The sequence below is a fragment of the Poeciliopsis prolifica genome, unplaced genomic scaffold (assembly GCF_027474105.1).
Source record: "Poeciliopsis prolifica strain line A6 unplaced genomic scaffold, Auburn_PproV2 SCAFFOLD013, whole genome shotgun sequence".
NCBI classification, from domain to species: Eukaryota; Metazoa; Chordata; class Actinopteri; order Cyprinodontiformes; family Poeciliidae; genus Poeciliopsis; species Poeciliopsis prolifica.
In genome coordinates this window covers 8,254,267-8,277,469 of record NW_026562388.1, presented here as the reverse complement: position 1 = coordinate 8,277,469, position 23,203 = coordinate 8,254,267, and the positions used below count along the sequence as shown (strand labels likewise).

Genomic DNA, 23,203 nt, shown 5'->3' with positions numbered 1-23,203 from the left:
CTTGAATCTTTAACTTTAATCGTCTTGCTCTAAATGACCAGCCCACCATTTGTAGTGAGAAGCTTTCACCATGTTGCGTCTTTTCATCTGTTAAGGAAAGATTAGTTCCTCTTTCTTCAAAACTTGGGGCCTGCAGAAAACTTAAATCTAGATTGGTAAAATTGTCAGTTTGTTCCAAGATCATGGTCAAAAATCTGTCACTATAAAATTTAAATAGTATTATTCATTTGTTTGTGTCCATTCACTTCTTTAGGACGTTTTGAATACCATCGTCCGCTCCTGCTCGCCCCGCTTCTTCTTCCTCGGTCTACCAGGTTTCACAATGCTGCTTGGAGATTTTATCACAGCTGCTGCCCGTGTTCTTTCTTCTGACTCCAAAGAGGTACAAATAAGTTTTACATTCAGATTTACTTTGAGTATCAGTCTGGAATTAATGGTGCACCAAAATATGGATTCAATCAAAGTTCTTACACACATCTATGTATATAAATTGCATCTGAAAGTCAATAATTGTCTTTATCTCTAGTGTCCAAAGTTGGGATAAGTGAAATATCAAGAGTTGGGTCTTGAGATCCTATTTTTGAAATAGAAAAGCATAATAGCGAGAGCTTATGTCGATTGTCAATAGTACAACTGGTAAAAATCTAGATTTTGAAAAAAATATTTGAAAACCGGTTTCCATTTGATTAACTAATTTATCAATATATATTTTTTAATAATAAGTTAAATGATATATGTGAGCCCTCATATATGTGAGACTCATACAAGTATATATATATATATATATATATATATATATATATATATATATATATATATATATATATATATATATATATATATATACAGAATGTTTTGACACAAAATATCTTTTTTCTTTTGTCTTGCAATTTTCAGAAAAATAAAAGGGGAATTTTTGCAACCGAGAAATGGGGGGAAAAAAATAAAAGACAAAACATTTTTAAAGATTTTTTATGCACACCATGTATACTTTTAGCAATATGCACTCAACAAATGTAATTTTTTTTCTTTTCCAAATTTGTGAATGCAGCTTGTATTAAATTGTATTCAATTGTCTGGAAGTTATGCTAATCCTACTGTAGATTATTATTTTTATCTATGATGTGACGTTTTAAAATTTATTTACATTTATGGTGTACTAGTTTAGTTCTTGCACTGTAGATTATTTACAGAGCAGGACTGTAATCCATAAACATAAACCACAACATGCTTGAGTAAAATATTCTATAGCTCCAGAAATTTCACCCTCTGAGCTATCCTCATTTTTCTCTGGAAAGGGTATTTAGTTTAAATAATATAATTTGCCCTACTAGTAAATATGCTTTGGTCTTCTGATGATCTACTGGAGATTTCTTTGTTGGATAAACATTCCTCCCCCCAACTGCCACATACATGCATCAGAGCAAGACTGTATTGAAAATTAAAAACTCATTGCAGTTAACGGCTGCGCTTTATTTCATGATTTTGTTTTTCACTAATTAACATCATAAACCAAATTTGGCCACATTGTTTTATAACTAATTCAAATTGGAATAAGTAGGGCCTAATGTTGTTTTGCTGTATGGTTTGATTGTGTTGATTTAATTTTCTATATTTCTGAATGTGAATTGGAATTCAGTGTCCGAATTAAATGAGATCAAGGTTAATGTTGAATGCTAGACAGACCACATTCAACTCACTCTTTCAATGAGCTGTTCAAGAAAAATAACAGATCTGAGGTGAATGGATTATTGCTTTTTATTAATTGAACACATTTTGAAAGTGTGTAAATTGGTTGATTCCCTTTACACACTGTTTTTACTGGTTTTGTCTTTTTTTTTTTCTTCTTTTTTTCCAAATCTACTGGTAGCGTAAAAAAAAAAAAAGCATTTAGGGGGAGATATAAGAAATGCTTGAAATGTCTGTCATTTGTATGACTCGGACAAAACTGAAGAATGTAATTTCGGAAAAACCTTCCAGCATTCTTCTTATTGTGCCTCAATGTTGGAGTGAGCAACAATGGCAGAATTTATAACCATAAATTACTTTCCTGTGATTTACTAAAAAAATGGAACAAGGTTGTTCTACTGTCTTTGGAAACTAAATCAAAATGTAAAAAAATCTTAGCTCATGATGACTGTATTTGTGACAAAAACTGTACTTTATTAGAAACTGAACAAATGCTTCTGATTAATGATACATTGTTAATAAAATAAATGACTAAGCACACATGGTTGTTATATTCTCCATGGTAAACTCACCCGCTATTATGTTTAATGGTCCATGAGATAATGTACACCATTTTTATTACTTCAAACAGAGCTAGGAAAGTCATGTGATGTTGTGTAAACAGACATGATATAATTTCTGACAATATTTGAAACAATTATCAGAAAAGGTTGCAAAAACAATACTGTCCTGCAGAAATATTGAGATACTTGAAACTATATTGATGTTCCTAAATCAGCCTCTGCTGTCAAACCCCATGTAAATACTAATTTTTGTAACTTTTCAATGAGCAATCGGTTACATTGAAAGGTAATCCAAGGATATTTCTTTATATTTCTCAAGATTAGTAATAATTTTGAGAAATATTACTAATTTATATGATATTTATAACTTTGAGTCAGGGAGTCAGTGGTGTGACGAATGCTATTATTAAACCAACATCTATTTATACTATGGAAATAATAAGCTTACAATACACAAAAACAAACCAATATAAAGACTAACAAAGAAATAAAAGCAAGTAAATACTAAACTAGGAATTTAATTTTGAAAATAACACAAATCAAACTGGTTAGTGCTGCACAACATAATGAAGCACAACTATATTTATATATCAGTGTGTATGCAATATTACAGTCATAAATGACTATTTGGCGGCAATACTTGGTAGGAAATAATATTCTTTTCAAGATCAAAATGCTCATGGAGAGTGGTGGTGGTATTTTGTAATTGTAAAGGTAGAAAATTTAAAGTTAATAATATTATCTTAATTTACATATTTTTGATGCCATGTAGTTCAATCTCTTAGAAGTCTAGAATGAGGAGATTTTTGGAATCTCAGTTCTATATTTTAATACCCACAATAATGTAAGAAAAAACACCTTTATTAGCCCCAAAACTCTTTTTGCATTTCTGCTCTTGTGGCCGCAAGCGCCATCTCTCTTGGCTTCAGAGGTGGTCAAGTCTTCGGTCAACCACTGTTTGCTGCAAAGCAGTCAGATGTTCTGCCTTTTCTCGCTCTGGGCTTTCAGATGTCTTTGAATCACTGTTGGGATGGGGGAAAGAATCAAAAGAAAACCCAAGTGTCACTGAGTATATGTCCAATACATAAGAAACCCTTGTTATTACAAAACAGATTAAATACAATGTATAAGAATGATAACATAATTTATCTCAACCAGATCTTAAAATTGACAAGAAAGTGGACTCTTTAAATTCTTCAAGTCTTCTCAAGCAATAGTTGTTGCATTGGATAGAGCAACCAGTCAGAAGTGAAGTGTGGGTCAGAACTACATCACACTAAAGTAAGACGTAATTTTTGCCTAATCCACTGATGTCTATGTGGATTAGGGTTAGTATGGTAGAGATATTGAATTGTTTTTCCCAATGTAAAAAATTGTCCTGTTTTCTAGAAATGTGTTGCATTCATGTTGTAAGTTTTCACTTGATGTTTGTTCATTTCTGCCAGGCTCCAAGGATGGAGGCTCAGACAATCTTGGGCTCTCTTGTGTGTTTCCCCAACCTGTACCTCCAGATTCCTGTTCTGCATTCTGTGCCTGGCTCTAATGACATCAGTGTCAGCAATGAGGATATCAAAGTGAGTAATCGATGTGGTGCAGCATGGTGAAAACAGTGATCAGTGTAGGTTGCAGTAATTGATTAGTCATTTTCTGCATTAATTAATTTAGCTGTATCTTGGATTTTAACAAACATGAATCTAGAGAGATTCTTGACAATTAAATTTCATGAAGTCAGACATTAAAAAAACATACTGTATTTATATGTGCAAACTATTAACTCGTGTTATTTCTTTAAACTGTGCTACAAAATAGACTTTATCACATTTTAAAAGGATTTTACATTTGCTTCTGTTTTTTTGAGGGGTAGGTGAACTTGAAGTTGACTTACCCTTTCATTATAGTTTGGGGGAAGATTTTGGGACCAATTCCCAACCTTTATAAAGTTCTAAGCCGCTGATTTTTAAGTCAATAGGACTGAAAGTTTTGCAGTGTAACAAACCTCTGTGAAATCATAACCTCGTCCCCAGACAATTTTTGAAAAATGCAATCTGTGTGCAGTGCCAGGGGACACTGAGGGGTAAGTGTGGGAAATGAGCTGAGGGGGTTTTGATCAGGAAGAGGAAAACACTGTCGCCAACTTATGGCCTTTGTCATTACAGTCGATGACTTTTCAGACACACCCATCGACTGCTTTCCAAAAACACTACTAGCAACAAATTTGATGACATTTTTGTTATCGAAGACTTTGGCGACATGTAAAACACCAATTTCAGTGCTGCCCTGAAATCCTCCCGCATCCTAAGTACTGAAGTGAATCTCTCACAGTCATTCTTCAGCGAACCGCCTGCAGTCAGAGCAGAGAGATCACTCAGTGTCCACAATGCAAATGAAACAAACGCGCACAAAGCCAAAGAACTCCACAGATCAATACTCACTATTCTAAGTCCTTCCTGAAAAAGATGGTTTTATGCCTGAAATTGCCACAAAAATTTCACAGTTTGCACAGAAGCCTAAAGTTTGCAATTTATGCAAGTTACCTCTTAAAAAATGTATTTGTGGTTTAATTCTGTAGATTAGTTAAGTAAATGCCTTTGAAATTATTTGAAAATTCATTGTGAAATTATTCTGTTTGGTTTTCTGCTCAGAATGATCTGGTTAAGAATCTTCTGGGTGCAGCCACAAAAGAATATTGTGAAGGAGCAAGGTAATGATCATCTGTGCTGGTCTCACTATTTTACTTTAAAGGATTACTGGTAGTTTTTGTTTGTTAGTTTCATAAATAGTCATTATTTTCTACATGTCTTTGTAGGTTTATCTCAATAAATCAGAATGCTATAGAAACATGTATAGATTTTTGTCATTCAATTTAAAGAGTAAAGCACAACATCATAAAATATTAAGATACATTAATTACTCACAGAGTGACTTAAAACATTTATTTCTATTAATAATAATTCCCTGCAGCTAATGACAATGTGACAAATTCTGTTTCATTTTGTTTCTGTATTCAAACTGAAAAGAGAAATATTTTCTCACTGTAGAAATACTTTATTTACAGATTTGTAAAAAAATAACCTTGTTTCTTCTTAATTAGCATGTGTCATGTTCTGATTATGCCATTCAGGTGCATTGCTGTATGCAGCCTGGGCCTGTGGGTGTGTGAAGAGCTCACGCAAAAGAACATTCACCACCAGGTTAAAGATGCCATCAATGTTCTGGGAGTAACACTAAAGGTTTGTAACTTTAGAAATAAGTTATGTTAGCAAATTGTTACGCAGAAAGCTTCACTTTTTAAAATTGCTTTCATCATTTGCAATTTAATGTGTCATAGTTCTAGGGAAAAAAAAACATAATCAATACAATTATTGTGTCTTAAATAAATATGAACATAATAGCTGTTGTTATTTTACAATCTCTATTGGGGCTTGGCTTTTACAAAAAATGAGAGTTGATTGCATTAAAGGACTGTGGAACAATTTAGACATAGTGGAAGAGTGAGGAAAAAGTGTTAGAATAAAACATGTCCGTGATGTGATGTGACTCATAGGTATATTTTATAAGAACCCTCTTTTCTCCCTGAGTGAAGAGATGCAGAGAACCAGAGGAGGCTGCCCCTTTTTTTCCCCCTCATGGAAAAGGACTTTGGGCGGTGGCGTAATTTCCAGGCTGCTCGCTCTCGGTAGATGTGGGCCAATTTAAGCAGCTACATCTCCCAGCTTCCTGCTCAAGCACCCCCTGCCTCCCCCACCCCACCCCTTCTCTAATGGAGCAGTAATCACTCCCCTGTACAACTTGACACACAGACTCAACCAGCCCCAAAATAGAGGGTATAGGCTGGGTGGGGGATCTAGGGGAAAGAGTGGCACTGAGAGTCTCTTTTCTAAAAGCAGGTGCTGAACTCTCAGGGCCCCTTTTTGTGTTTGGCCATTTCTGTACTCCCCACATTGTCTGCCCTTGTTACACGTTGAGAGGCATTCAGCTGGAAGAAATGGGAAATTCTATTTCTCCACAAAGAATTTCAAATCACTGAAGAAATCCACATTTGAAGGAAAATTGTCAACAGTTCAATTCTTTCCTCCGATGAGTCTGGAGAAAATGAGGCAGGGTGGTGAAGTGAAATGAAATTATGCTGATAATCTGCACAGTAAGTGAAAAACTAAATTTAAGGAGAATTACGGAGAATCTTGCCCCCGAAAGTGCGTCTTTCACCAAAACTTTAATTCACCATCTTCAATAAGCCTTGGCTTCCTGCTTCTGTAAGATTCAGGTATTTGAGTGTGACCTGCTGTAACAAGTAGCTGAAAATTAACTTCACAATGATCATCACAGAAGGTCAACTTTTTGGTAAGTTTGAAACACTTAACAGCTTTAAAGAATACTGGTCTGTCAATAGTCGTTTTGCATAGAAACACACGTCAAAGATAAAAAGGGGACATTTTCAGCACTCTTCCTTTACATGGCAATCTAGCTCCCTGCAGTTTTTGTTCAGATTGTTGAGCTGATCAGAAGCACATGCACAGAAAAAAGTAAACATTAATTACTTCTCTACTGACTTTTAAAGTGAACAATTGTTAGTATTTGCCCTTGTTCCCTCGTCTTAAAGTAGTTTAGAAACTCCACAATTCATCCTCTGAGACACAGATGAGTAAAATATTCTCTTGTCACGACTTTTGATGATTAAACTCCTAGGTAGTCTTTTTGTCTGTGATGAGTTTGTCTTTATCTCTCAGTCTAAGGATTTTTGTATTGATCTTCTGATAAAGTGTGATCACAATTAGTCTGTCTGATGGTGCTTTGAATGCACCACACTCAGTTTCCTCCCAACACTTTCCTTCCTTGTAAATTATCAATCTGTTCATGATATGACACTGAGAAAGCGCCTGGCTTGACTTAAAGCAACCAGCTGACTTCTTTTACTTTACTGTTGTTCCGACAGCACGTTTCCTACATGCAGTAATCACAATTTGGCTGAAACATTGAGGTGAATTGATATATAAAATTGTCAGTTCATCTTGTACCTATATCACAAATTAACGTTTCGTTTTTAGTGATTTATTTACAAAACATAGAATTTAGTATAACATGTTTAGTATATGTTAGTATAACATATACATGCATGTTAGTATATGTATTGTTTATGTATTGTATACTAACCATACAGATCAAATGATGCTTGTTATGTAATGCAGTAGAAAGTGTTTAGGTTTAACACTTTCTACCGCCAGCAGTTTACCTTTTCTTCATCCAACAGTTGCACTGATCTAGAATCAGGAAAAGGGCAACTAGTACCTCTGCAGATCCCACACATCATGGACACAAACTGTTATACTTTCAGGTCATGCTACTAATTTCAGCTACCTTAGAGTCACTTTCCTCCTGATGAACACAATAAATATTCTTCAGCCAGAGTAGTCAGCTGTCCAGTTTTGAAGCAAAATAAGGATATTGCATGACTAGTAAAGTTGATTCTGATTCTCAAAACATGTGACATTTTTACCTTTTACCTTATTACCTTTTTTTTTCTTTACCTTTTTTCTGCTTGCTCTATTAACTACTCATTATCTGGGCTCTTTCTTTAGTTTGGAAACAAAGTAGTGGCGCAAGTCGCCTGTGACATGTTTCAACTGCTGATTTCTCACTGGGAACATCTCCAGCGGCTGGATCCAACTCTTCCCAAGAAGATAATTGAGGTATCACTCATGCGCATATGGTATAATGGATGAAAATTTCTATTGTTTTAAAAGGAAGTGGTGGGTCAGTCATTTTTACTTTTACATGTAAATACTCCAAATTCAATAATTTCACATTTATTTTCCTGTACAAGTATGGCTCTGCGTATGAATAGGAGAGCATAACAATAGATGCGTCATCCAATTATTTTTCACCTTGTTTTGTCCCAACACAGATCTTTGTGGCTACAATAGCCTTTTTGTTGCCAAGCGCAGAGCACTCGACAGTGGAAGCAGACAAAAAGGTACATCTATAGATCTAAAGGCCCTTGATCTATCATGTCGGAATGGTGCATTTGCAGAGGAATGTTTCCACTGAAGTGATTTGTTATCCTTTTTTTCTCTACTTTCATCTCTCTAAGGCTTTCCTATCACATTTTTTGTTGTTATGCATTTACTATTGATGCTTGTACCTCTTAATATTTGTTTTACTAATCAACTTGAAAAATGCAATTAGTGTAAAAATTAGAATTACTATGAAGAAACATAAAAAATAATGGATTATCTGCGAAGATAGGCTGGATTTATGCACACGAGAAAAACTGTCTGCTTACAATGCTGTTTCCAAACATAGTAAAGGGAAGTTCAGTGGTAGAAAAAATGTGATACAAAAATTCCTCTGGACTTGGTAAAGCGCTCTACAAGCATACGACATTTACAAAAAGGTTCACAAGCAACAGAGATACACAATGCTTTGTGAGGATTGTGAAGCAACGTTACTTAGACGTGTTTTTCAGTGAGATACCTGGCTCTTACTGAGTCTTCATAAGTTACAAAAATAGGGGTGCACAGATAAGTCAGCCAGCTGATAAATCATACCAGATTGTCTTAATTTTTGTAGTGATTGGCTGATTTTATCTACCTCTGGAAAGGTCTAGAAATCAACTACAGTCCTCTTTTGCTCTGCTGTGTGAGAGAGCTCACCTCACTGTTGTCAGCTCAGCAAGTGGCACACACTGATGCTGTGTGAACACACACTACATCCTTTTACATGTACATTCTGTGAAGGTAATTTATGAAACAGTGTCACTGCTTTTAAATTGTTTTTCTATTGTTTTACACGTGTGTACATGTATTAATTGGTTTTATTCTGTAACTAGGTTGCTCTGTATTGCAGACTTCTGCCCAGGTCCTTCTTGAAAATGAGATCCAGATCTCAACGGGGTTTACCTGGTTAATAAAGGACAAAACAAATTTTTCAAAAATTGACATTCTTGCCATATTTAGCAAGATTTGAGACCAAAAAAATCTAAATCGGTCAAAGTCAGAATCGGCAGGTCAGGCTTACAATCAGTGCACCTCTACTGAAAAAGTTTTAGATTTTTTCAACAAGGTCTCCAAGTATAGAAAATAAAAAAGTATGGATAAATATATGATTATTCAGGATTCTTCCTTCAATTATCTCAAGGGAAAGAATTTCACTATGCTAAATTATTGCAGAAGACTTGACATAGTTATATTAATTTGATGTGCTTTATCTTTGAGTTTCCAAATCACACATTGAGTTTGATATTTTTTCCCCATCATTGTTTTGATTTTGCTTCACTGTCTGAATGCATTTATTTAGAAATCAAAGAAGGACATGTTATACTATCTGTTTTTGGTTTTAGACAGCTTTAACTTCAGGTTGAACTGGACCCATGGTTCTCAAAGAGTCTGAAATGTAGTTCTCTGTTTTAGGAATTTTTATTATCAAAAGTTCCAAAGTACAAATTGTGGTGTAAATAATCTATGTTTAGTCAAAAAATTGGTTCCAACCGTTGCATATTTTGAAATGAAATGGAGGTCATCAAGTGGGTGTAGAATCAAAAAAAGTGTTGGAAATTACTTGACAGCCCCTCCAAATCAGAGACCAATTTTAACAATTTCTTGTTTTTGCCATTTGTGGATACTACATGCAATAAGATCTTGACTATTCAAGTTGATTCACGGGTAATACTTGATACAAAAATGCTCTGCATGATTAGGATGGAAAACATCTAAAAAACAATCTAGAAAGTAAGATATGTAGAAAGTTAAACCTGTACCATAAAACCAATGCCTCTGAATTGATTTGTTTTTCTTTATTAGTCTAACATTCATGTTTTCAAAAGAGCTGGATTTATGCTTTCACTATGAGATTAACAAACACATGAAATTTATCACTGTCATTTTTGTTTTGAAAAGAATTCTGGAAAAAGCTAAACAAAAGCTTGACGTTCTAATATACTGAGATTCACTTGTAGATATGACTAAAAGATTATGTATCTGTTACTTTAAGATGATGGTTTCGCTGCTACTTTGCTTGCTGGACTGGTGTATGGCTGTTCCCATGAGTCTGCTGCTAGAACCCATCACCAAGTCGTCTTTGGAGCCCCACTCACCCAGCAAGGCCCCGCTTCTGGACTATATCTACAGGGTGAGTGTTTAAATCCAAATCTTAACATATCTTAATCTTAATATATATACACACACATTTCAAGCTCTATATTCTGGAAGATTCAGAACCTTCATTCACAGAGACAGCAGCCTTAACTATACTCCCTCCATCAGCACAATGCCACATGGGATTGTAGCTTTAATTAGACTCACCTCCACCATGACCTCATAAACATGCCTCACTTAACATTATGGTGGCATAACCATATAGAAGCGTCCATCGTAGCTGACACAAATGATTGAAATTTGTCATATGTAGAACACCTTTGCAAGTCCACTCTGATCTTGATTTGATTGCTTAAAACATGCAAAATATTCAACATTTAATCTACATATCCGTATTTATTCCTCTAACATTTTTTTATTTATGGTCTGACCCTGAGGATGAGGGCCAGGCTTTAGGCACAAATGAATGAGGTATTATTCATTCCCTCCTGTCTGGGCAGATGCGGTCAACGGCAGATCTTTGTAAGGATGTCACCCCTGATAAGAAATGGTCCAATTATTCAAACAGGACCTTTTGTCCAATTGATAAGCTCAGGCTCTAAACGCTTGTCCTGGAGATTTGAATGGAATATGTCTTAATATGAGAGAGACTGCAGCTGCTATGAAAGCAAATACAATTAGGCATGATTGGTCGTCCATCGGCACACAAAAGGCACGGTCCCTCTGGGTTTCCATCTGAGGTGTGACAATATTACTGCAATATCAAGACCAAAATCTCTTTACATTTCTATGGGCTCGTTGGCTTCTAATTATTCTGTTTACCAAGCAGAGAATAGCCTCGCTACTAGGAAACAAGTCCTTTTCTTCCCTGATTGGCTTGTGTTGGTAACAGGGAGTGTCATGCTCCTGTAATTACCAGTGTATATATTTTTCAAAACACAGCTTAAAAAGACACTGCTGGGAAAAAAGGGCAAAAGAAGTTGATTTTGGTGGATGCTCACGGCTTTAAAATGCAACATTGCTCCAGACCTCAGTGGTTCATTGGAGTTGTGCTCAAGCGTCTCCATCTGCTCTCTCTCTCTCTCCCTGCCTCAGCAGCCAGCTGCACCACCCTCTGTGTGTGTCTGCACACGTGTGTGTGTGTGTGTGTGTGTGTATGCATAAGGAGAAAGACAGCAAGAATATCATATCTGCATTTTTGTTTACATACATCTACTGCCTTGTTATTTGATGTGTGTGCATGTACATAGTACATCTCTGTGCAATATGTGCCCCTCTAACTGAGCTATGCTTGTTTATTCAGTGTTACCTTCCAGGAACTGTTGCTATGCGAGGTGCACTCACTTACTTGTCAGGCACAGCCGTGCCCCCCTCCCTCTTTTTTTTTTTTTTTACCTCTCCACTGAGGAAGCTCTTTGGGGCTTTGGTGTAGCAGCTGTTTGGTTCAGGTCTTTTCAGCATCAAGCCGCCAATCCCTCCCCCATGCACTCAGCTTGGTAGAAGCATCCACATACTGTCTACATTGCCCTACACAATACTGTTTCACATGGCAGGGCCAGACTGCCTCTCCAAGCGTCTCTCAGCCAAGTGTACTGAATGGGATTAGCTTTTTTTTTTTTTTTTTTTTTTTTTTTTGCATGGCTTTACTCAAGTTGTTCCAGTCTGAATAAGAGGCGCCCTCATCTACATACATTTAGCATATGTTTTGTGCCGTCTGAAAATTTTTTTATCTATCAGCAAATTTTACTCTATACAGGTGTTTGTGTGTGTATGTTTGTGGTGAGAGCAGAGCACAGGGATAATGTCTTAATTAAATCAAACAGTGTAAACCTGTCCAATGGCTGTAATCAACTGCCCCAGTGCGCCTTATCTAGTGTTGCCAACGGATGCTCTGCCATCTGTTATGTAGATCGATACACTCACACATCAGAGGAGAAATGGATTAGTGGCAATAAAGACCCTCTTTTCTTCACTCCCCCGACCCCTCAACTCAGCCTCGCCTTATGATGTAAATAGACTGTATATTTGCACGCTCCAGGATCTTGTCTGTCTCAAACAGGTCCGCAGGAGCATCTCTGTGCAATGTCGTGCCAGGCACAGAGAGGTCTTACCTTTACACATTAGTGTTGAATTTAAGTCTTCAAAGTGAAGCGTGCTCTCACATCACAGAAAAACAAAACAAGCACAGTTCGTCTGGACATGATCAACCTGTTTTTTTTTTTTTTTCCTTCTTTCTCTTCCATCAATCAGGTGCTTCACTGCTGTGTGTCTGGCTCCAACCTGCACACCCAGCAGAGCCACTACCTGCTCAGTCTGTCGGACTTATCTAACGAATACGACCTGATGTTGGGTCAGGTGAAGAGCTTCGAGCCGCCGCCCTCCCAAATGACCACAGCAGATTTTGGCAACCTGTTGACAGTAGCTGAGGGTAAGGATGCAACAATATGGAACAGTATGATGTTTCCCACTGTAACATTGAGCAAACATCATACAGTTTCAGAGTAGAAAGTTAAACCTGTACCATAAAACCAATGCCTCTGGATTGATTTGTTTTTCTTTATTAGTCTAACATTCTTTCTAGTGGATATTGTGCTGTAACAAAACTACGAGCCTCATTATGCAGTCCTGGTGCTCTGTAAAAAAGATTTGATCCCATTCCGTTTTCCCCATACTCCATTTCAAAAAAGCTTTGATAATGACAAGCACAATCTGTGGAATGAAACATTATTATATTCAATATAATGTAACATAAAAGTAATTGGTCCTACAAATACAGAAGTCATCAGGTTAAGTATGCATTTTTTGTGAATATATCCAAGTTAAATAAATTGATGAAAATTGATGATCCCTTGTTCTGAGACTACAAACTATATCTAGGAACATGGTTGTCCACATTTTTTATATGAAAGAAGAAGGGAAAGGAACGGCCCAGCAATACTTTATCTTCCATAGAATTGAAGTTCTGGTTATGTTTGCATTAATTTGCAAAGAGTAAATGTCAGTGCAAAGGCATGTGTTGGTATGTAAAAACAGAAACATGGGAGAATGAAACTTCTCCCATTTAGTCATTCCTGTCTGCAGCAAATTAGCACGATGCCTGCCCTCTCTACTTCAACATTTCCCTTGGAAAGAAAAAGAACCAAAAATGGTTATAGGTAAAAGCAAACTCTAAGTAGTCCATCCATTTGGAGCCTCTCCATTAGATGTCAATATCTTATTGAAAGTATGAAAAGAAAATCAGCCATCAGAGGGAATGGAATTTTTGCATTAGTGCCGTGCCGTAAAGAGAAGACCCATTATGGGGTTTAGATAAAATTGTTGATTTTTTTTTTCTTTTTTTTTTCTCCCCTTTTTATGACCTTGTGATTCCATTAGGGAACGTAGTCCTCTCCCTACCCCCGGTCCTCAACTTATAAAAGTCATCAAAGCCCAGATACAGAGTGCCAATGTGAACTGAAACAATGTAAAACATATTCTAGAAATAAAAAGCTTTTGTCTGTAAAATTTCACCACACGTCTTGCGTTTTGGTGTACTGCAGCACGGAGTCTTGGTAGATATAACAAAACACTATCAAAAGGGCAAACCAAAGAGTGCCGGCCGGCCTAGTTACATTCATGCCCTCACCTCATATTGATCAAGTCACATCAAAGGGCCAGCCCATCTCTAATGCAGCTTGGCCTGCTCTCTGAAGAGCTTTCTCCACTTTGATGAGGGATGATGGTATTGATAGCACTGTCACAATGCAAAAGTACATCATCTTGTTTTTTCCCACATCACTGCAGAATAAAGTGCTGCATGCCTTTCACTTGGGGAGCAACAAACCCTGTGTATTTACATAAATGCAATCCACAGAGTGGAGTTCTATTCAGCGGCCTGTAAAGATGCTCGTTCTCATTAGCACCTGGCTGGTCTCAATGCTTATCTTTTGTAGAAAGACTCAATGGGCTTTTCAGACTTGTCTCTTATGATTAGATTCTACCTACTTAGAGGTGCGCTGGCCAAGCTATTGTGAGAAATAAATAAAACACCACCTTTTAGTGATCATAAATGAGATTTGGCTTTGTGTAAAAGGAGCTAATAGAGATGATGGCATGTCTGCACACAAATGTTGAGCTTTTTAAGTTCTGCATTGAATATAATATGTTATAAAGCAGCAAGTTTGGTTAGAGTTCTCTAATATGTTTTTCCTTCAGCAAGTATCTCAGTATTGTAATCCTTATCCTCCCCATACCCTTTTTTTCCCTCCTGTCAGAGAAGCGCCGTCGAAACATGGAGCTCATCCCTTTGACGGCGCGGATGGTCATGACTCATCTGGTGAACCATCTTGGCCACCATCCCCTCAGCGGTGGCCCAGCTCTCCTTCACAGCCTTGTGAGCGAAAACCACGATAACCCGTATGTGGAGTCGTCCGAGCTGTCCTCTGAGGTCTTTAAAAGCCCCAACCTGCAGCTGTTCGTCTTCAACGACAGCACACTGGTGTCCTACCTTCAGATCCCAGCCGAGCCGCCCACCACAGGTCAACCCCCGCACCCTTCCTCCCAAGTTCGCATTATCGTCAGAGACATTTCAGGAAAGTACTCTTGGGATGGAACGATTCTGTACTGCACTGCGCAGGAGGACCCTGATGTGGGTACATTCCATCCAGCTGACCCGCTTCTTTCAAAAACCTCTAATTCACACAGCAGAAACCAGCCAACCTCTCCGCTGAAAGGACATTACAAAACTCAGTGCTCCGTCTCGGACTCCCTCTCTAACTTCTGTGAAGAGGATGAGGTCGATGTGCTGGATAAGCTGTTGGAGGACCTTAGCCACAGCAGCCCAGAATGCCTTCCTCAGCCACGGCTCCAGCTCAATCAGCCAGCCCCGTCACCTCATGGCATGAACTTGGAACAAGAGAACGCTATACTGGAGGGCATTCTCCGTCAGACTCAGCAGGAGGAGGAGCAAGTCAGGAAGTGGGATGCCGATGTGAGCTTTCGGGCTGCCTGCCAGAGGGAACCCTCCCACCAGGAACCAAAAGCTCCTTTTTACTTTTGCAGACTGCTTCTTAATGATCTGGGCATGAACTCATGGGATCGCAGGTATTATCAAATGAAACCAGCTGCAGTTACATGTAGAGATGCGCTATTGAATTAAACAGAGGTCAATCAATTAGACAAATGTTTGATTAGGGTTAGGATAATTGGGAGTTGTCAGAACTAGTCAATAGTGTCCTAAACTTTATTTAAAATTATGCTGGCTGAGGCATTGTTTGCTAAAGTTATGTTTGCACATCGTCCCTCAGGATTTCTCAGTGAGAATATGTTTGATTCAGTTTGAATAGATTTATGTCATACTTATAGACACTGAATGATATCATAATTATGTTTTTATTAAGATGTTTCCAAAGGATTCACTTGTGAAGCACAGCTGAAGTAACTCAGCTGTTGACATGTTAGTTAAAGCGAGAGTGAAACTAAAGCCATATTGGAGTCTGCTGGGTCTTAATCTCCTCTCCACGGGGTAAAGGTGCCCAGCTGTTTTCATCAGCGTCTACAAAGCCACATCTTTCCAGTGCTGCCCCGTAAATTAAAGGCTTACACCTCTTAATAGTGATGGTGCAACAGGCACACAGCAAATAGGAGATTGTATTTTGCACCTGTGCCTTTTTTTGGGGGGGTTTTATAACTAAATCAGCACCTGAACTTTCTCCTGAAACCTACTTGCATACAGTCAAGTGCCTGTTGGTTGTTGGTAACTTGATTGATAGTTGAATTGTGTTTTTTCTCTACATTAAAAACCTCACCTTGAATCAGATTTTTTTTGTTTGTTTTTCAAACAGAAAAAGCTTCCACTTGCTGAAGAAAAACTCTAAACTTCTAAGAGAGCTGAAAAACTTGGACTCCAGGCAGTGGTAAGTTGTTTTTTATTCGCTATCTCCAGCAGAAATTAGATTAAATTACACTAGATTTTGCCTGATACCAGTGAAAACAATTGTCTGTAATTTAGTGCCCCTTTTTCTATCATCAAACTACAGATGCAGCTTTCTGCAATACCTGTTTTAGCCTGAGTGAAAGCAGCATAATATTGCCCCCTTTTTTGTAACACCATTATTTTCCTCATGCAAGCCCCAGCTAACCACAACTCTGAAAATCTCTTACCATCTCTCTTGTCTCTCTTCTCCCAATCAATACATACTTCCCACACTGCAAATGACAAGTGTATTGAAGAAAATCCACAGAATTGTAGCTTATTTTCGCCGATGTACCAGATTGTTAGGACAACAACAGTTTGTGTACAAGCATGCAAAGTGCCCCAAAACCTAGCGTAGAGCAATGCACTGCCATGGCAACAGGGGAAATGGATGGGCAGAGTTTGCAGCAGTTCTTTCAAAAATCAAGTGAAAAGAGGAGAAATTTGGCAGATGTTCTTTTTTTTCTTGAATTTTGCTTAGTTTATCAATTTGACTACAGGATTGTTGTTGACCTCTAATTTTCTCTACTTTTTATGTTATTCTGTAGCCGAGAGACGCACAAAATTGCTGTGTTCTACATCAAAGAAGGCCAGGAAGACAAGTGCTCCATCTTGTCAAACTATGCAGGCAGCCAGGCCTATGAAGACTTTGTGTCTGGACTGGGATGGGAGGTGGGAAGACCTACAGTTCTCTTTCTTTTTTTTTTTTTTTTTTTACAGTGAATTGTCTATACTTCAGTTTGTTGTGAAGCTTTAACATGCTGATAAAAACTTGTTGCAGATTGAGATTTTTTCTAAAATGTAACAGTGAAAAGGATTTTTCTGAGGCCTGCCTGCCATGAATGTTATTAAGAGATGACTTAACACCATGTATTAGAGACAGTATTCACTACAATACTGGGTTTTAATATTGTTTTAAACAACAACGAAATAATTATGGAGTTTAGTGTCTTCTATTAGCAATTACCGCAGATCTGGCAGAATTTGAATTTGATGGATGTTGCATGACAAATAGCAATGGGAAACCCCAGGGAATTAAACAAAGCAACTTTAGGCAGATTCCCAAAATGGGTCCCTGATACATTTCAGCTTAACTTTACGTCTTTTGACTTCAGTCAAACTCCCACACCTGAAGAGAGTTGCTGTCAGCTTCAACCAGCAGCATTCAGAATGGCACGTTTGCTGGTTGGAGAAAGATCAGCTATTTAAGTTTCCAACCAGTGCTGATTAAACTGAAAACCATCTGATTCTCCTCACAAGCCCTTTCTCACTACATCTCTGCTAAACCTAAAAGAATATTTCCAGACTACATTAAATTATACACTCAGCTGTATTCCTCAGGTGGACCTAGCCTCACACTGTGGTTTTATGGGAGGACTCCAAAGGAATGGCAGCACAGGTCTAACAGCTCCCTATTATGCTACCTCCACTGTAGAAGTCATATTCCATGTATCCACGCGGATGCCATCTGATTCTGATGACTGTCTCACCAAAAAGGTAAAAATAATCTTATTAGCTCATCTAACACTCAGTAGAAATGTGGACTATCATCGTCTTAAAAAGTTTTACATACCTGCGTACATATAGATACTTGTGTAAAGCTTTTTTATACATTAGATGCGGTGAAATGGCTCCACAGTCATGCCTGCCCAGAGCCGTGTGTTGTGTAGCCTCTACTTCTGTGTTAAGCTGTGATCAGGAGGTGTGACTCCAAAGTACGGGCATTGATTAGTGACCCTGGTCAGGAAGGCCTGAGGAGTAGAGAATCGCAGGCGCGTGAGTGAAGAGAGGGCATGTGCCGCTGGGGTAATGACTATGATTCTGCCAGCCCCTGCCCCCCTCCCTGCGCACTGTGACCAGGGCCTGGATTCAGCTATTAGCTCTCCCTGCTAGGGCAGGCGCCGGCCGGATGCCGGCAGGATCCTTTTATCCAATTCCTGCTGCCGCCACAGGAGCAATCGATTGCGTTCTGCTGTGGGATTCTAAGCTCTAGTGCAGCGGTAGCAGTTAGCACGGAGAAATGAGCCGCAAGGCCCCTGCCCGCACTGCCAATCTTCTCATACAGTACCCTGCTGGGAAGGGAAATTCATCAGGCTCTCCTCATATCCAACCACAATCCCACTTTCAGACTTTCTCTCCCTCTTGTTTTTTAAAATGGTACACTACCCATTCCAAACATACACTGAAGTTTCTCGTATGGGCACTGAAAATTAGAGTAGACTTTGAAGGAAGAATTTCTCCTACATTTACCAAAGTGAGGTGCTGGAGGGTGGTGCTATCCCATCACCATACATTTCACCAGAAACTTCTGTAATTGCTCTGGCTCACCTTGCTCAGATCCCTACACCAACCACAAGGCTGACAAAAAAATTGGCAGACTGGCTGTTGGTGCAAATGCTTTAAAGAAAAAAATACAGGAGGGAGAAGAAGAATTGGAATGAGAAACAGGCTTCGTCTCTGTCCAAGTAGGATGTTTCTCTGTCAATTTAAAAATAACACTTAGTCCAGCAGTCACCCACTTTACTGGCTGTAACCATAGAAGCATACCGTGGGGAGATATGGATGGGGTAGCTCTGGCTGAGCAGATTTGTCTTTTTGAAGATGATAGAAGGGGGGCAGACAATCCTGAAAAAGAAAAGAAAAAAGAGAACCACGAATTCCTGAATCCAATTGTTGGTTTTAGTGCAGTGCAGGCTGCAGCAGTAGCAGCTGGCTTCAGTAATGGGGTTATGGAAACGACCTGCAGGGTTGGGGTCAGGCCATGTAGTTCTTATGTGCATGTGTGTGAAAGAGAGTGAGATAGACGGGTGCCTGCCTCAGCTATCACACTCACCCCCCCAGGCACTACAGCTTAACTAGCTGCAGGTTGTTTTTATAAGGAGCCTCTTTTGTTCTGGAGTCCTCTGGTTTTCTGTTTCTACGTGTGTGAAGCCCAGTGGTTAGATGGGAGGTCAAAGAGGGATAATTGGACAAGAGCCTTTGACTCGAATCACATTTTATTAAAGAAGTCTCAAACATTTGGATGTGATTAACAGAGGGGTAAATAGATTTGTGCAGAAGATGATTTACTAGAGCATAAGCATCCTCATTAAACTTGTCATTCAGCTCATCCAAATGCTAATATCTTAACCCGAATTAACATCCCAGTGTTAATTGTCTCCTGCAAATGCATATTCAACATTTTCTCTGAAATTGTCCCAGTGACTGACCCGGCTGGTACCTGCTGATCCTTGGACAGACAGTCTGAACTGCCGAGCTTCAGTAATCAGCATGCCGTGGATTTGTTTAAGATTACCGTATTACCATAATTAAGGGCTTATAATAGAATGTGCTAATTGCATTTTTTGTTGGCAAGGGCATGTTTCTTAATGGCTCATTAGACCAACAGTACATTGGCAGATGTTTTCTTCCGAGTGGAGGCTCACTTCTCAGTGTTCTCGATAGAAATCGGAAGGGGGATTCGGAAAGGGTGCTTGGTCACTGGACTAACAGATGACGCATTAAACTTTCTCACATTTTGTCACATATTTCTAATAACGTCATTGTTTTTCATTGGGATTTTGTTTCAGATAAACCAGTACTGAGAAGTGCTGTTAAGTGAAAGGAACAGAATATGCAATTTTCATATTTTTGGGATAAAAAAAATGTCATATTTTTTATCCCAGAAAGTTGAAACTCTGTAGGCTCTAAAAGGTTTTCTTTGAGTATTTCTCTGTGAGATGCTCAACTGTGACAAAATCCATTTGTTCTAGCTAAAGAACATCCCCATGGCATGATACGACCACCACCATGTTTGACAATAGAGTTTGTATGATTGGGTAGCTGTGCTCTCCTCCAGAGTTACATGGGCCTCTTAACTTTTTCTCTGACCAAAGCTCTTCTTGCCCAGACTAAGGTTAGGTAGACTGTCAGGTTTTGGTAGATATACATTTGTGTTATTTTTAGCTAATGCCGCTTGAAATGCTCAGAGCTTTGAATAAAAGTTCTGAGCAAAAATTCTCCACAATTTTCTCTGAAATGAAATGACACACAAGTGGATTTGATGTGAATAAAATTGGTTCCATTTGACTTTATTTAGAGGTATTGGAGTAAAGGGTCCAGTGTCTTTTGAAAATTTCCTAAACCTTGTATTATTTTCCTTTCACTTCACAGGTATGCACTGTTTTATGTGGGTATATAACATAAAATTCAGACAAAGATTTTGATATGTGACAAAACATAATATTTCAAGGGGAGGGACTACTGTGGCAAGGTGCCATAGTTAATATTAATCTGTAAGAGAAGATAATGCGACTTTGTTCACCTGTTTACCTTCAGAAAAGGGGGAGACCTGTTTACCTTTTATAAACTGCTGTCAACCTATTTCCTGTCATTTAAGAGCGTCTTCTTGTCCTGCCCTGTTTCATTTGTGTTTATGAATAGAGTGGAAATGGGAAGCAATTTAAGCTCTGATGGGGAAGGTTAATTGGATTTGAATTACTTTGGTTTTAAAAAGTGCAATTTTGTCTATTTTGTGTTTGCTATTTGAATTTATAATGAAAAATCTATAAAAAGAGGCAAATCCAGGACCAGTGTGAACCTTTTTTTTTTTTTTTTGTTCTTTAACAAACTTTGTGATTTCTCTTACGCCTCCTGATTGCAGTGATAAAAAAATGGTTTCACTTTTTTTGGGACACCTTTCAAGTAAATATTCTTTATTATCTCTTATTGCCTTGTTTTTCCCCCCTCAGCTCTAGTTTTCTCTTCTGGTCTCTAGTTAATAAAAGACTGACTAGCAAAACAGTCTTTTGCAATAATCCGCCTAAATCTGTCGTCTTTCCTTCATCACTGTAACAGTGGAAATAACATGCACTACCAAGGCCCTTGATTAGAATGATTTTTGTGTTTATTTGGCAGCTGCGTCACTTGGGCAACGATGAGGTGCACATCGTGTGGTCCGAGCACACCAGGGACTACCGTTGTGGCATCATCCCAACTGACTTTGGAGACGTGCTCATCATCATCTACCCAATGAAGAATCACATGTATTTTATCCAGATCATTAAGAAGCCTCAGGTAAATATTTATAGACATTGTAACGTAATTGTAAATCTTTTTTTTTTTTTTCTGTGGTAGAGCCTTTTAATCGGTGTCGAGCGACGGTCCATGAGGCCTCAGGTCCGGTGATCATGCACTGTTGGCCCAAACCCCATGAATTAGATGACTGAATTATGTCCTTAGAATTTGTTCAAGTTCTACAAAGTTGTGCTAATTATACAATTATTTGATTCAGGTGTGTTGAGACGGAGACTCATCTAAAAGTTGCAGAGCGCAGCATTTCAGTGAGTGGTGGTTGTGTCATGCTGCGAGTGGAGTTTGAAACCACTCACAGAGTGCAATTTAAGGAAGGCATCATGTTAAACTGCCAAATAAAATTTTTATCAGTCAATTTAAATTCAGTCAAATAATCACACTTTAAGAGAGAATCGCTTTTAACAGAATCAAAACAACTATAGACCCTCCATCCGGCTGTAATTGTTTTTGACTGGGAATAGTGTAGGAGTAGGACCACAGGGGAGAAAACTCAATTTTTTTACTTTTTTAAATTTTTGCCTATCATAATAAAAAAGGACATAGTTACAGTTGTTGCAAATATAAATAAAAACATTTATAAAAGTTACCTTCTGCAGCTTTGAGTTGTTACAGTCCTTGTTTAATTTATGTTAATGCTTTTTACTTGTCTATACCAATAAAATGTTTAGTACTTCTTTGGAAAGCATGTACACTAACACCTACGCATTGGTGTACACGTTTCATATAAAAAGGAAGAAACAGTACATTTTGTAAATTAAAAGGTTTTTGTTTTTGTCCCCCTGGAATTCCAGGACAGTCTTTGCTGCTCTAAATATATCTAGGTTTTACAGAGCAGTTATAATATACAACACTTTAACCTGCTAAACTTAGTCTTATCTCCCTTGACTTAATTCATTCCTATAAGAGTTTCTAATTTGGAACATACAGCTACAAAAAGTCAGAGAGCAGAAATTGGGCTGAGCGGGCGAGAGCAGCAGGGATCATGAAAGGTTCTTTTTAACTGTTCACTCACTGTAAGTGTCTGTATAGATACACTCACACTTAGATTGTGGGAAAACCCCATATTTGTCCATTCAAATCTATAAATGAACACATTCCACAATATATGTCCAATTATGCAATTTTCCAAACTGCTAACTCAGTCTGAACTGACTTGTCATGTGATCTGAACTGTCAGAGTTTGTGAAAGTGTTATAATCTGGTTATCACAGTACATTTTTTAGAGTTAAAGTCACATATTTGGCCTGTGATTAGTTGGCTCAATCAGCCTCTTCAAATAAAATTGATGAATAGAAATGATTAGCCCACAATAAGCAAATGCCCAAAAAGCTGTCATTCTAAATACTGTTTTTGAACAGTTAGGTGGTGGTGACAGTAAAAACCTTCTGGTATCCTAGTAAACACTCTTCTATTGCCTGCCATATTTAGTTGAGAAGGTTTTGCTTTTCCACATGCTGGTTCACAGTTGAAGCTTTCTGAGACACTTAATGGATAAGATCCATCATCAAACACCCAAATGTTCGGTACTGTGACGAGCCAAATCGTACACCATAAAGTCTTCAACTGTGTTCAGACAGCACTGTGCTGTTTTAATATATTGTCTCTGTTTATGCGGTAATGCAATCTCTTCCCTGTATTTCCTGTTTTTTATGTTCTTGTGAATTTTTAAAAGATGTTTCTGCTTTCTGTTTTCTGTCTGAAGGCTTTCAGTCCTCTTCTCCTACAGCAGTGCATTATTACCCACACTGTGGGTATGTGCTCTCAGAGGTGGTTACTGCCCTTTGTTGGTTAGCTTTCATCTTGGTTACTTTGCAGTGCTGTACTCCATGTGTGGC

General features: G+C 38.2%; 1 protein-coding gene across 7 annotated transcripts in view; it reads left to right on the top strand.

Annotated features, from left to right (window-relative positions):
• ralgapa2 (Ral GTPase activating protein catalytic subunit alpha 2) overlaps positions 1-23,203 on the top strand; it is a 102,616-nt gene that overhangs the window by 46,453 nt on the left and 32,960 nt on the right. For all 7 annotated transcript variants that reach the window (XM_055038883.1, XM_055038879.1, XM_055038881.1 and 4 more), the window contains 13 exons: positions 254-382; positions 3,698-3,826; positions 4,895-4,953; positions 5,374-5,482; positions 7,829-7,939; positions 8,155-8,223; positions 10,239-10,376; positions 12,593-12,770; positions 14,596-15,424; positions 16,165-16,236; positions 16,844-16,967; positions 17,637-17,792; positions 21,192-21,350. In XM_055038883.1, coding sequence (XP_054894858.1) covers positions 254-382; positions 3,698-3,826; positions 4,895-4,953; positions 5,374-5,482; positions 7,829-7,939; positions 8,155-8,223; positions 10,239-10,376; positions 12,593-12,770; positions 14,596-15,424; positions 16,165-16,236; positions 16,844-16,967; positions 17,637-17,792; positions 21,192-21,350 — 2,262 coding nt within the window. The remainder of the gene's footprint in view (positions 1-253; positions 383-3,697; positions 3,827-4,894; positions 4,954-5,373; positions 5,483-7,828; positions 7,940-8,154; positions 8,224-10,238; positions 10,377-12,592; positions 12,771-14,595; positions 15,425-16,164; positions 16,237-16,843; positions 16,968-17,636; positions 17,793-21,191; positions 21,351-23,203) is intronic.